This window comes from Neodiprion virginianus, chromosome 7, assembly GCF_021901495.1.
Source record: "Neodiprion virginianus isolate iyNeoVirg1 chromosome 7, iyNeoVirg1.1, whole genome shotgun sequence".
Lineage (NCBI taxonomy): Eukaryota > Metazoa > Arthropoda > Insecta > Hymenoptera > Diprionidae > Neodiprion > Neodiprion virginianus.
In genome coordinates this window covers 11,445,724-11,461,170 of record NC_060883.1, presented here as the reverse complement: position 1 = coordinate 11,461,170, position 15,447 = coordinate 11,445,724, and the positions used below count along the sequence as shown (strand labels likewise).

Below are 15,447 nucleotides of genomic sequence, written 5' to 3'. Positions count from 1 at the left end.
GGTTGAGATAAGTAGGAAAGAAGCTTCAGGTTAAGTTATGTTGTCTCGTTTAGATTTAGGGCAGCTCGCGGTAGCGTCGAAGCGCTGAGTCAGGTGAGATCTCGGGTGATATTGAGGACGCCGTCTGTTCGGTAGCCCGACGGCGCACCGTCGAGTAATTAGTTTTAGTTTCGGTTTCGAGCAATAATCGCCATGGAGAAGAAATGGCAAATTTGCGAAATCAGAATTGCGTATGAAGATTTTGTGATTATCGAGTGACATTTTAGTTAGGGAGCCGCGAGCTCAGCAGAGTAAGAAATAGACTAGGTCACGTGTAGTTTTCTGTTTAATTTTAGAATCGCGACAAGCGACTTTTGGATTATATTTTTTTTTGTTTTTGTATCACCGCTATTGGGAAATACACGATTTTGTTTTACTTCTTTTGTTAAATAGCGTGTGTATTTCGAGTGTCTCTCTCTCTCCAAAAATTACTCCTCCCCTCTCCGCGGTACCGAGCTATCGACCATATGCCCGAGGTATAGCGCATTGATGATTTCGAGGCGTGTTAATCACGCCAGGCGCCCAAAAAAACTTCGCGATATTGTTTTTAGATCCAAGGTACATCGTGGACGCCAAATTATTGTGCACGCGGTAAGTTCTCGGTCATTTTCTCCGAGTGACCGAGGAGCGGGAAAAATCCACGTCACAATACATATATGCATTGTAACGCTAAATTCTGTTACCCTCGGGTGAGGACTTACCGTTGACACTTTAGCGCGATTCTCTACTTATCCGCAATATCAAACTATAACAAAATAATTACGTTGGGCGCCAGACGCGTTAGCGTCGATTTTCAAACAATAATGCAAATCAATAAAATTAACACAAAACCGTACAAAAGAGATAAATAGAGAACCCGTTGTATGGCTGGCTAGGTACAGGTACGATCGCGTACATCCCGGTAGAGTGGCGGAATTCAAGGCAGCTAACAGTAATTCCAGAATTAAAGAAAATAACAAAATGAAGAATAAACTCCAGGCAAAAGGAAAATGAACAGGTCAGTCGATCATATATTGTCGAGAAGGTTACATGATTGAGACAGGCAAATAAGATGGTATCGACAGCGGTAGTTAATAAAATAAATAATCGTTGTTCACAAAAATTTCGGTAGAATAGCAGTAAACGGTAGTTTTAAAACGAGAGACGGTAGTTAACAGAGTAAAATGGACGTAGGTCAGGAGATGCGATATAATGCAAGAGTTGACTTAAAACTACACGTCACTGGGCGACGTGATCTTACCCAAGTTGCAAATGACGCTACGAAAATTATTATTCTGTCAATCAGAACGAGAGAACTTTACTGCGATCGGTAGAAAACAACGTATCGATAGTTCGGTAGATGATACGACAAATTTACCATAAATTACAACCAGTATGAGAGGTTGACATTCAGTAACAATTTACCAAGTCGGCAAACGATCGACTAGATAGCCTTCGGTAGAATTATTCAGAAACGGTAGATTCGACAATTTAGAATTATTACGTACTTGAGGAATTAAATAATGAATTCCTAAACATAACTTTTGAGAGAATACCAAATACAAAATTATGAGAGTGAGAGAATTTCGGAGAGTTTACAAAATAGAGAAATACACTAAAATACACCGCGATACAAAAGAATAATTCACAGAACTTAATTTAACAAAATACAGAGAAATAAATAACAGGCAAAAATAATATAAAGTTGCCAATAGCAATAAAGAAAATGTGCGGTAAAATCTAGGGCTGATTCTACGCTCGCTTGTACTCCAAGGAACTCGATATATAATACAATAGGCACAAAAATAAATAAAAATATAATAAGCGATAACAGAAATAAAATATAAAGCACACTACTATTACAAAAAAAGTATGGAATAAAATATAAAGCCAATAGGGCTCAAAATACGATAGAAGGTACAGAAGCAGGCTAATAGAGATTCACAAATAATCAGAAAAATCATAAATACAAGAGAAGTAATTATTTGGCAGTTACGAGGTCGCTCAGATACGAAAATAATAAATTACTGAAATCATGCAGTCACACGGCGGCTTACTGCAACTCTAGGCCGTGGACCATGATTCACACAAAACTGGCATCACACGATGCAACCAAGAAACAATAAATATAATGTTAATGACCGAAATCATGCAGCCACACGGCAGCTTACTGCAACTTTAAGCCGTGGACCATGATTCACACAAAGTCGATAAATACCATAAGAAAGAATAGAATTTATGAGCAACTTCGTAACGATACTATTCAAAGGCAGAAGCCTTACCTTGGCGGTTGACTTCAGGCACGCAAACTGACTCTAATTTCAATTATACGTTATATTAGCAAAACTGACAAGGAAGGGAAAAAGAATGAAAAGAGTTTAGAAGGATAAAGGTTTTCGGTAGAATAAACGATAGAACGATAGCGGTAGAAGGAAAGGTATCGGTAGCTTAAATCGGGAGAATAATCGGAAAGCAAAGCTGTCTCTCAGCAGGTTAAGCGTAGAATAGGAGGTCGTAGTTCGTCTCGCCGATCTCGCGGTTGTCATGAGGTGATTCTTCTTCTTTGATTGGTGGGTTGACCCCCACCGCAAATAGGCCATCCCCCTGTGGCGAATATTGGTTACTGCGTGGTCATACGTTTTCAAAAATTACCGCTAGATGTGGTGTAATGTGCTACTCGCGATTTCGTCGTTGACACCAACTCGTACGATTTTGTAGCTGCTTCGGTTTACGGTCCAGGCTGCCTATCATCGGGGACTTCTTTGGCAGAGGCATACACAGGGTGCCTCTCGGCCAAAGTTACCGGGTGGAGAGTGACGCCTCATTGTTCACCTCCACCGGATTTTGTACAGCCAGTAGCTAGCTGCCTGTACCTAAGGTCGTGCAGTCAGACGGTTGGCCAAACCGTGGACCACGACCCACACAATTAGTCCCTGCCGATAGGAAGGCAGCGTCGATCCTCAGAATGATTGCTTTATCAACCTGGACGTAGTGGTTTGGGGTCGGTCCGGCACCAGGCCGGTAAGTCGGAGGATGGCAGGCTACGGTCTGCCCTTCACACTATCCTTACGGCATCCGATAGAGCTGGCGGCTGGTTCCTCTTCGAGAAACGGTGCCCTCGGCCGCCGGGAGGATTTTTATCTCCCTGTTCACCAGCAGTCGAGGCGATACGGAAGGTTCGGGTGGATGCTACCCCAGGTGTATATAAAGGTGCACCAAGGTAGCCAGTGTAGTCTGATGAGACCGTCAGTAGGCGAAGTCGTCGAGAGCTGCAAGCGGTAGCTAGTGGTCCCTTGTTGGTCGGGATCGTTGTCGTCCAAGTACCTTATTAGCTTGCGCCGAAGCGCGAAATAAAGAATTTACAAAAAAGAATTAGTTAAAAGTAGTTATTGCCTATTTTGTATCGAGTTTGGTTGGAGTACCCTGCTGAGGACGCGTAAACTAAAAATAATAGCGGTTGTGTGCCCTTGTGACGGGCGACTCTGAAACGCCACGTTACAGCATATATAATGGAAGAGCGAGAGAGAGATTCCAAGCGTTATAACGGGTTTTTGCTTCAAAATATGTATTTTACTCACATGTATATATATATTTCTTTACATTGGACTCGTCCAAAATTAAAAAAAAAAATTAACATCGCGTAGGGTAATGGTAGGAAAAATGAAACTGATTTGACCGTCAATTATATTCAATATTACTATACATAAAATAATGGTGACCATGTGACCATAATCATCCATACATATTTTTTTTCGCTCGAAACTGTGTATACATATTATTTTATATTATCAAATTATTCATCACATTATTATGTTATATTAACCCGTTATAACGCTTGGAATCTCTCTCTCGCTTTTCCATTATACATGTATATATGTATGTATATTTACTCACACCACCGTAATTAAGTTTTTTCTAATTTGATTTGATCTTAAAATTCACAGATATTATATATCAAAAGTTATTCATAGCAACATTTTCTAAGAATATGACCAAAATCCAAAAGAAGAAAAAATATTATAAATATTGAAAATCTAATTACAGATTCGAATTGTTCAGAAAAAAAAAAACATAGTGGAAAAAAAATTTACGATAATTGATAACGGAGTTACTGAGTTGTTAATTAAGCGGTGAGAACAGCCAGGCGCGCGATGCCTCGAGCCCCCCACCACGACGCCCGGCTTCATTCCTCCGACTAACGTCACTCGACGAACGTTGAGCAATTTTTTTTTCACTAGATACAACGCACCTAGAAATCTGAAAAAATTCACGGTGATGCCTTGGGGTGTTGAGAGATGGCTGATATTTTTTTTCCCCCTTAATATTAATTACACCAACGATAAACAAAATAACACTAAAACACCGTTATCTCCGGTTCTAATCAAGATATATTCGTGTTTTTTTTTTCAAATTACTCGTAGAATGAAGGACAAGTACAATCCATAATAATATTCACAATAATATGAAAATTCTCGGAGACATCTCTATTTGTTTAAAAGCAAAAAATTTCAAGTCGCCCAAAAATTGTGATTTTCTAGTATAAAAAACTTTTTTTTTTCATTAATGGAAAGTACGAGTAACGAACTGACTCCATGATTTTTTGGCAACCCGTGGGCCAATGACATAAGAAAGGGCAGACGATATACGGATTTTGGCTTGTCGCGGATTGTTGCTCAACTATATAACACAGCCAAAAATACCTTGCACGAAAATTTTGAAGACACTTTAAATTACCTGTACCATGAGTATCAAAGCCACACGTTGTTTATTCATAAATTCATAACAAGAAATGTAATTTTTTTTCTACACGGCATTTTGCATTTTGCAACTAAACAAATAGAGGAAATTGACCTCACGACAGCTTGTCTTATCGAGAATGATGAGACGAACAACTTGTGTTTGAATACTTTTCGTGTATGACTCACAACAAAGACATTATTTAACAAAATGTGGTGTCCCAAAAGTTTAAAGAATCGTTACGGACAAACCCGGACCTAACTTTTTGGGGCATAGGTAGAAATATGTTTGTCCGTCTATAATGAACCTATAAAAAGATTGGCCAACCTACTTTATTCCAGAATAGAACTCAATTTTATTCTCCTGGACTATCTGTACGTCACGGTATCAATCAATTCCTCTTTATTCCAATTGCTTTACTACATTTTCGCAGCCTGGCCAACTAATACACTTCTTCAGATTATATTTGCTGCTGGTGGATTGCACATCATTCGTTTCAAACATTCTTTGTAATTAGTCAGTGGCCGCCGCATGTTTACTGGTAATTGCGCTGTTCTTGCACCTTTTAAGAATAATTTCACACTTCCATGGATCGCGTATACATAAACTGAATAAATCTCCCTAACTTCGGGGAGTACGCAGTGTTTTAGCCTTAGCTCACAAAACTTTTGAAAGCCAATGTTAAACTTGGGGTACTTTTCCATGCAGGTGCGGTATGCCTCTTTTAAATTGGCAAGTATCATTCATTTTTGTTTATGTATTTTTTGATCATTTCCTTCAGTCACAACATAAGTTTTTCACCCGCGATCACACGACTAATAAGATCAGACGTATAAAAATTCACAACACAGGTTAGTGTATCTTGGCTCAATTTTCCACCAGTCTTCACGATGGGGTGGAACTTCGGGTTCTTCTGCTGTTTTTTCGAGTTTACTCCTTAAGAAACTATTTGAGTCATAAGGCCCGGAACGAAAATTTTATGAGGAGTAAAATCAAGTGTAACACGAAAACTTGAGGCGTTATAGAAAGAGACAAACATATTCATCTGTAGGATTGAACGTGCAAAAGAATGAGATGGAATACATTATACAGCGTATTCTATCCTCGGGGTCTCCTCTTTGTGCGATGCTTTGTAGTCTCACTGTATGGTTTACTACCTCTGGTCTGAGAGTTGGTTGTGTGCGTATGTTTGTACGTGTGTTTTGTGTGCCTGCGTATTACGAAGTGCTACCGCAACTTGTATACTGCTGCCAAGTACAGGGTATGAATGCTGTATAATAAATACATATAGTAGCATTTATTGTATCGATACAACGTACACAAACAGCAACCTAACCATCAACTTTTAATGTTTTGATTTTAAAGTTTTCTTGTACTTATATGCATTGATACGTGTATTTTTATGTACAACGCTTTTATTGAAGTAATATAAATAATCTGAATAATTACAGATATATGTTTGTTTCTCTTATCATTTTGGAAGATGCGTTCATTTACCCTTTTTTTCTATTCTATATATATCATAATTATCGTTCGTAAGGAGTAAACTCCAGTCGTGCGTTGGAGCTGACACACACTTTTTTTTTTTTTTTTGGCTACGGAAATGACCCGGTCTGAAACATCGAAGTTTTGATGAACACTGAGAAATGACCAATTTCGAAATATTGTTGAAATTTGAATTTTTTTCTACCGGTCATTTTTACGATGGTACTCTTCCTTTCATTTTTGAATTATTTCACTGTTTGTTGTTTTATCTTCCGATTACATTTTAATTTCACCTTTAATATGAAATACGTTTGAAGCTAGTGTTCTTCACAATTTTTGAATTTTGTCTTTAAAATATTACCTCTGCAGTAATTTACGTTTACCGATGGGTGATGTTCCCAGTTCTAGTAAACTCTCATTTAGTTTAAAAATGTCGACGGAACTTTTTTTTGGCGTAGAATTCTCTTCGGTGCTTGACGATTGAATCACCGCACTGGTGCAAAAAACTATCACTGATTTCACCGATTTCAGGCATTTTTTCAAGTTGCAACCGTCAATAATCACAAATTTTGATATTTTCTGATTTTGTTATATTTTTGATTTTCAATTTCCGAACCACCGTCAGATGTTTATGTTTCAAAATTTTCGTGGATTTTCTTGAGTACTTTTCTAAATTGAACGGGTTGAAGCAACGGTCATAACCACGGTCTTATACACAGGTCTGGGCACTCCGGCTGTAAAACCGTGCTCTAAAATGAAGCCGATGTTGTGAATTTTCGCCGCTAGCGCTAGTGAGGGAGAGGCCCACTTAGTACGCATGCGCAGCAACTGTTTCTTCATTTACAATCCGTCAACCTCTTTCGACAGTTCACTCAGTTCAATATCTACGCCAGTATTTTATTATTTATTCAGCATAAATTTACCGTTATGTGTTTCGAAATATTTATTCGAAAAAAGAAAAATGGGTACAAAATGTGTAATTTCGGGATGTAAAAGTGGATACACGAGCAATGAAGAACGCGTCTCTTTGTTCCTTTTTCCGCAAAATGATGAGTTACGTGCAAAGTGGGTGAGCGTTATTCCTGCTACAAGCATAAACGTAACGAGCGCGCACTCAATATCCGAAAAAAAATTTCTTCCCTCCGACATAAAATACCATTTGGCATGCTCAGAAAGTAGCAATATCATTTTTTCTTGAAATAACTGATGTTATAAATGAATATGCAGGTTGCTTATCACCATCCAAGACTGGCAAAATCAGCCATTCCATCGATATTCCCATTGACTAGCAAATACAAGCTTTGCATGAGCAGGGTACGATAAAACAACGATGATATTCATCCAGGTATGTCCCTGCGTTCGACAAGCACTGTAGATCAACAATCAGCTCACAGCATAAAGTACGTAGCAAACCGTACGTCGCAACATCGATGACGGACAAAGGCCAAGAATCAATACATTCTGCAGAATGCCACAAACGATCAATTGAGTATCTTGTTCGATAGGTGGGTGCAGGCCTCTCTTATGTGCGTTCACCCAAGAAGCCAAGATTCGTTACCTACAGAAGTCAGCTGATACTGGCAAAAAACAAAGAACAAGGGTTGAAAAATAGAGAAAACTGGACTATGATTGTACAACGCATTTCGTAAACAATCCGAGAACTGCGTGACACATGATGCAAGCAATGTTTGCCATTCTGTATAACAAATGACTTATCGCACAATTATTTGCCGGCCTTGGTGTTTCCCTTTACGGCCTTGGTACCTTGAAAAGTTGATTGCGTTGTATTCTGTGCGAACTAGTCCCACGTCTGTTCGTGTTTGGTTTTTTTTCTTTTATTGATCACCAGGGGTATTAGAAATTTTTATGCTACACAATGCAAGCTATAAGGTCGACAAATAATTACTCGAATACTATTCATGGCTTGATGTATATTCTTCGAAACATAACTTTCAGTAAAAACATGTATGACATGTATAGTGCTATGTGTTACGTAATCTTTTTTTCTGTCTTTCATGAACATGTAACTATTTTTTCTGTATATTAGACAGTAAAATCTTTGACTGAAGCAGATTTGGTGTGACACGCGCATTGATAGCTAGTGTTTCAAATATAAATGACCAAACGCAGGATCAAACATTAACATCGAGGGACCATTTTACTTGAATAATTAGTGAAAAATCACTGAGAATCACTGGGATTCAAGATATACTTTAACATCGGAAATTACTTGGAGATCTGTAATATGCGCAACATCTTCAAGCATTTGGGAAATATTGGAAGAGTAGTGGAATTTGAACTATTTTTGTATATTGGACATCGCCAGGGAATCACTTGAGAATCGTTAATGACTTCAAAGCGAGTCACCCCTTTGACCATCGCCGCCGAATCTGTCCATTAATTTCTTTGTAGAACTTCAAGTTCCATCGAAAGCAGTTTCATAATATCGCTTTAGGAAGATTTGAAACTTTTACACATTAAAATTTAAAGTCGAGTCTTTCAGCAAAATCATAGTGATACCAATTTAACAGCAAAGTATCGTGTGTGTTGATTTCCGTGCTATCAAATGTTGGTCACTTTAAAGTGAAACTCACAAGATTGAAGATAATTCCTGCATGTTTACTCTTGATGTTGCGTAGGTAACTTTCAACGATCAAGTTTTGAGCTACGTGACATTTGTTGATCTAATTTTTTATTTCACAGTGTCTGTTCAGAAACGAGATTTACTTACAATTCCAATCGATAAACTTTATTTAATAACTCAATTCGGTATTGATACAGAGATTCCATGATAAATATTTGAATAATCATGGAAAGTTGGGTACCTTGAAACTTTGCAAATAAGCTCGATCGATTCAAATTTCAAGTATATGAAGCGATATACATAGCACTGAGTGCTCAGTGTATCGAGCATAGTTAGGTGGATAAATTCGAACTAATAACGTACACCTTGCCAATTATAATTGATCTTCCGGGATACAAGACTTATGAAGCTGCAAATAAGAGAAATCAGTAATATAAATCTCAGGACAGATTTATAAATTTCAAGAAAAGTACTGTTTCGATACAATATAAACAATGTCACTGGTCAGAGTGCTAATGTTAGTTTCTGGATACTGATTCAATGCGTATAATATAATGAAAGAAAGTGATGTTCATGATTTCCATATTCATAGGTTCAGAACTAAGTAAAAATATATAAACTGGTCATAATTATTAGACTTCTTTTAATTGGTTTCATGAACTGTGGAGCCCTAAATGAGGCTAGACGTAGAGCTGCTTGTCTTACAAAGCATAAGTTTATACTCATATAATCGAGTAAACTTGGTTTGACAATGTATGGCACCTTCGAACTAACTAAATGCTGCGATGAAATCAGTTTAAAGTAACTGTGATTTTGTTCCAAAACAATTCTCTGCATTTCTAAGTTACCAATGTCTACCAAAAGTAGTTTACACGTAAAAATAAGAACAAGTAACAAATAACTCCTTAGTACAAAAAGTAATGGTACCCCTCCAAGAAGCATCTTTAGTGAAAAATCTTTCGCCAAGTACATACAAAATCTGGTCATTACCAACAAAAATATCTTCTGTGATCAAAAATGTATGCATGTAATCGTCTCACAGAGAAAAAAAAGAATCAATTCACTTACTACAAGTGCATGTCTGTCAATTCACAATGAAAGCACGATTGAATCTTAACCCTTAGCTTCCATATCTCTTTGGAATCACACGGCTGTCAATGGAATCAAACTAACTCTAAACAAATCTGAATTAAAATGATGATTAAGTATGAATTAAAAACGAAATAACTCATACCTCGATGAAAATCCTGAAAAAATTAAATTAGTAAGAATTAGGTGATTGTATGCATACATTTTCGATCGGAGAAGATATTTTTACGGGATATCTTATTTTTAATGTACTTGACGAAAGGTTTTTGCACCAAAGGTGCTTTTTGGAGGGATCACTATTTCTTTGAGTAACTAACCTGTAATTAATGGTCAGTGCATCTATTAGCTTCCCACTTAATTTGCTCTTTCCACGGAGGCCTTTTACTTTTTTTCATATTATGTAAACGGGTTTCTATTCGTTTTTACTCATGATCAATGTATTCTTTCTTAAGAACTGTGGAGTTTTCTTAAGGATTAGCATCTAAAATGCCGTTGAATGTTTTCGAGTTGCTGTCGCCAATGTAATTTGCGTATTTAACGTCAAGTGAGTTTGAGAGCGCTGAAACATCTCAATAACTGCGTCCACCTCCATCTTTTCACCCGATCCTTCGTGATTCACATTGTATTCATTGGCATGATGTTTTACTCACTCAGCATATTCTGCGGTATCTTTTTTTTTAACTCTAATATTCGCATGCTTTACAATACTTAGATTACACGAAATAATTGGAAATTTCACCGGTATTATAGACAATTGGAGCAACTAAACCGTACAATAACGAGAAACCTTTGCTCCTCCACGTGACGTTACCTGATACTGTAATTCCATTTTTATGTCCTTTTTTGGTACAAATTACTTTTTCTCATTTTGCAGCATTTGAAATGCTCTTCTTGCAAATAGTATCAGTTACAATGGAAATGTTTCAAACAACTTTATTATAATAAGAGTGAAAGATGCGTCAGAACAGTTCCATAAAAACACCAAACACGAACTGCCAGCAACCTCATGGTAATTACAATTCTGCATTGAATTTCAACGTAATTACGAATAAGTAGGTAACTTAATAATTTTGTTTGTTTACAACTTTCACAGGATACTACTATTTAAAATCCCAAGTCTCGCTTGCCACTTTCAGAAAATTTCACTACTGATTTACATTTTTTATAATCGACAAAATTTGGAAAAGCAGAAAAAATAGTAATATATTTCATCGTGCAAGACCCAAAAGAATCGTTTACTCCAACATCATATAGATCTTTGAACTGTTTCAGTTTCTTTCAGTGGTACTAACATTCAAATTATCTGAGGCCTCTAATTCATGGCGGTTCGACGATCGTCTTCTTAATATTTTCCATTTCTTTCGGGAAGTACTTTCTTATCCTTTTTTTATTACTATACACTACTTTTTCACTCACGTAGAAAATTAAATTAGACACTGCTACCAAATATTGAAAAATATTATTATAATCAAACTTGTAGAATAACGCAGAGAAAAACACGTCTTGTGCGAATAGCGTCCTTTTTGAATGCCCGAATGTAAATGTAATACTGACGCTACACAGACGCTTTTCGTTATCTGTGTGTTAAAAATAATCTCTATGTGTCATCCAGGTGAATCTCTGACACAAAATCGTCTTAAGATAGCAAATGCCTTCATTATTCCTTGCCGTTTACTTGCTCCAATTCTCCCAAATTAGAGCGTGCTGTAGTTATCATAAAAGGCGCTCGTAGCGGACCGGGAGGGACTGCGTCAAAATTCAAAATTCAAATACTTAGATATATTTCCCGTTATAATTTTATTTTAAGTATATCATTTGTCAATTGTTAAGGCAACCTAATATGATCCACCAGGACAAGTCGTTTTCAACCCCTCATTTATTTTTTTCATGCACATTTCACAATGTAAATATCTGACTCTGCTGATCTTAGAATTAAATTATACTTTTGTTGGGTTATTCGTCCGACCCAAGGCTAGTTGAATTTTACCCGTTTTTCCCTTTTATTTTAATATCCAACTGTTATTCTATTACGAAATTTTCAAACTTTGCAGCATTTCACCAATTCTTTTCGTTCTAGAACACATTTTAAAAACATGTAGGGAATTTGTATTTTACTTGGAAATGAATTTGAAAAATTCACTACCCTTTAAACTTGTGATTATGAATCCTAATTTAATGGCAATAATGAGTAAGAGATACTTTACTTGAAAGGTCAGAAGCAAATCTCCAGACACGGAAACTATCGATGATGACCTTCTACGAACAATTTAAAGTTGAATATCATAGAATAACAAAATATTGTCATCCATGATTTTAAGAAACTCTCCATTTTGATGGCTCAATTTCTTTTGAAATAACGTTGATGTCACGCTCGTTCGGACGTAGAACGTTTTTCACTGAGGTGAAAAATATCAATATAATCGGAAAATTGTTTCTATTTTGGAAATTGTCTTTTAATTATCCTCTCATGAACTTAAATGTCAAGGCTTTACTAAAATGAGAAAAGAAACAAAAAAAAAAACTGACGTTCGAACACAAAAAATTATGAAGAGTCCATTGCTATACGTATAATTTCCCTTTCTCGAGAAATTCTACACTGACACTCCAGGTGATAAATTCTCTCAGCGTGACGGCCTCACTTGTCATACAAAACAGAATTTGCAGTGTCACAAATCATTCCTAAAAGTCCGTACAATAATATTTGCGTATCGGAAAAAGGCTTTAGTGAATTTTTTATTTACATAACGGAAAGGTATAAAACTCTATCTCTTGAAAAGAAATGTAAGTCAAAGTAAGGAAGACGTATGTAAAATGTACATAAAAAAATAAATAAGCCCGCAATTTCCGTTGCTTATACTGAATTCATAATTCGTTTGAATTGGCTTATTCAAGCTACAGTCATGCCAAAATTAGATATAACCGCTTCCGGAATGTACAATTTCTGCCTCTCATTCAAATATTTCAGACAGAACTGACTGCCGAGCGATAAGATTTCGTCGTAAAAGCTGCCTCATCTACACATCCCCCTGCCTTCGTTTCAAGAACAGATCAATATGTGGGTTAAACGGTGGACACAAAAAAAAAAAATTGAACCGATGTGTAAAAGTACTTTTACAGATTTGTCACTTCTTCGACTAAGAAAGAAAATTTAAAATGTAGCAGTTACTTCTTTCCATCTTTAATTTAAATGTTTAATAGTGGCTTACCTTCTTCATAAACGACATCACGTTTGTAGGCAACATCTCGGATGGGTTGACGTGGAGTCGATGATGGGGGTGTGATAGTAGTACGGAAAGTGGGTCGTTTTCGGCTGTCGTTCTATTAATTCAGGTCACAAAACAGTTCCTTCTTGCTTAAAATTTGATAGGGACACTCTTCACATAAAATCACGTCACCTGCTCGTGCGTGGATACATCTTTCATCAAACGCATGCCGAGTCTGTAAGAAAAATTAATAACATGGCGTTAGTATTGTGTTTTGGTAAATTAAACTTTCAGGTAGAAGCAAATAGAACAGTATTTGACATCACCCGTTTAAATTTAGTTGACATTTTTTTCAGATGACGTCAACACTTTCAATACCCAATGTCTGCATTTCTGACTTTTACAACTATTTCAAAGATATGAATCATGAGTATTCTGAGCGTTTCATAGTACCACGACTTTTGCAATACTCGAAGAATTTTTGAAAATTTCGTTTTTTGTATGGAGCTTTCTAAGATCCGTCGAATCATGAAGTTACGAATCATCTCCATTCGTTCAAAAATATAATCAGAATATAAAATTGTCTAAAATAATTGTTCTTACCTCCTACACGATTTTAACACATTCCTGATCAATTTGAAAAAGATAGATATCGTGAACATTGAGTCTTGTACATTTAAAATTACCGAAGTGCTGAAAACAGGAGAGAAGAAAAAATAAATCCGCCATACAACCGATGTTGAACTGTAACTAAAACAAAAATATAAGTTTTAAAAATGTTTTGAAAATCTAGAACGATATGATGAAGGTATAGAAAGCTTTAAATATCTCTAACTCAGAACTAGCGGAATATAAAAAACGCAGTTTTAGAGGTATTTCAGTATCACCGGGAAAGTTTCAATCGTATCAAAAATAGTCAGGTCCTAACTTGGTCGACTTATGGCAAGAAATTTACTAAATAGAATATTACGAATCACAGAATGATTGGGATGATCTAAGCAATTGATTTACGCTCATATAATTTTATACGTATGGATACGTAAATAAACAAGTTGCAAGAAAATAGATACATTCAACAACGAGCTATACTGTAAATTCCCGAATAAGTGAAATGATAACTAGGAAGTTTCTTTGATTCTCAAAATAGTCCGGTTGGCCTTTCAAACCTCACCTACGCTCGGCTTGTAAACGCGTTGATGGGGGAAAGTGGGACAAGTGATGGAGATGAGGATGGAAATACCAGAAGGAGGAACACTCCAAATAATACAGTTCGTCGACGAGACGGTGCTTATGACAATGAAGAGGGAGAGAGAGGTAGAGAGTCAGAACCTGCGATCGATACACGATTATTGTAGATGGTGTGGGGGGAGGGGGGGGGGACGCATTGATTGTTCACCCTATATTTCTAACCGGAAAGGAGAGGGGACGGGTCGAAGGGGAGTTAAACTGCTACAAGTGGTGCGAGAGAATCGATCATGATGTCTTGTCTTCCACTCCTGCCGACCTCATAGCCCTCGTAATCCTTTTGAAAGAATTCCGAAGTTATGTACGAATATTTTTGAATATATGGTATTAGAGAACAGAGTAGAGCAGAGGTAGAGAAAAGGTGAAAATTCTTGTAAATATAGATTACTTATAATACTCTATTATGGACATAGAGGTATCCCTGCATTTTGATTATTCTGGTAAAACGCTATTTCTGAGGTCAACGATAGAAGAAGAGAACATAAAAAATCAAGTATCACCGAATATCTTAAACGCATATTTGACTACATATTGACGTCTGATTGATGTTAATAGATGTACTGTCTCCGCGAATCTTTGAAAAAATGTTTATTATTTCGTCGGTGTTAGTTGCGCAGTTCTTTGAACAACACTCCACGGCTTAATTCTTTTTTCTACTGACAATTGGACCTATACTTTGTGACGCCGGATTTTTAATGTCCCTGACTAGCCCAACGAAGTTCACCAAACGCTTACCATGTTCACAATAATTTGACGACCAGCGATAAAAGTTTTAAAACTCATTTCTAGAAAAGATATCGCGAAATTTTGTTGGTGGCTTGGCGTAGTCAACAGACCTCTCGATCGTCAGCTTCGTCAAATCTCGGCCGTACCCATTTGCACTAGATAGCTTGGTAGTGTGGACAGGGAAGGGTTCAGGTTGGGAGAGAAATAACCGGCACTCACAACGCTACGCAAACTATTTATTAATTTATTAAAACCATCAAAAAAATTACAAACACAATCCACTTAAATGTTCTTTAATATAGTGCATATAGAAATCCTGCAGAGGTAAAAATTATTACGTGTGCGCAAGGATGGACAATA

At 36.8% G+C, this 15,447-nt stretch overlaps 1 protein-coding gene across 2 annotated transcripts in view; it reads right to left on the bottom strand.

The window, feature by feature from the left end:
* LOC124309248 (regulating synaptic membrane exocytosis protein 1) overlaps positions 1-15,447 on the bottom strand; it is a 1,429,783-nt gene that overhangs the window by 1,177,623 nt on the left and 236,713 nt on the right. For both annotated transcript variants that reach the window (XM_046772697.1, XM_046772698.1), the window contains exon 2: positions 13,120-13,351. In XM_046772697.1, coding sequence (XP_046628653.1) covers positions 13,120-13,155 — 36 coding nt within the window. In that variant the 5' untranslated portion in view covers positions 13,156-13,351. The remainder of the gene's footprint in view (positions 1-13,119; positions 13,352-15,447) is intronic.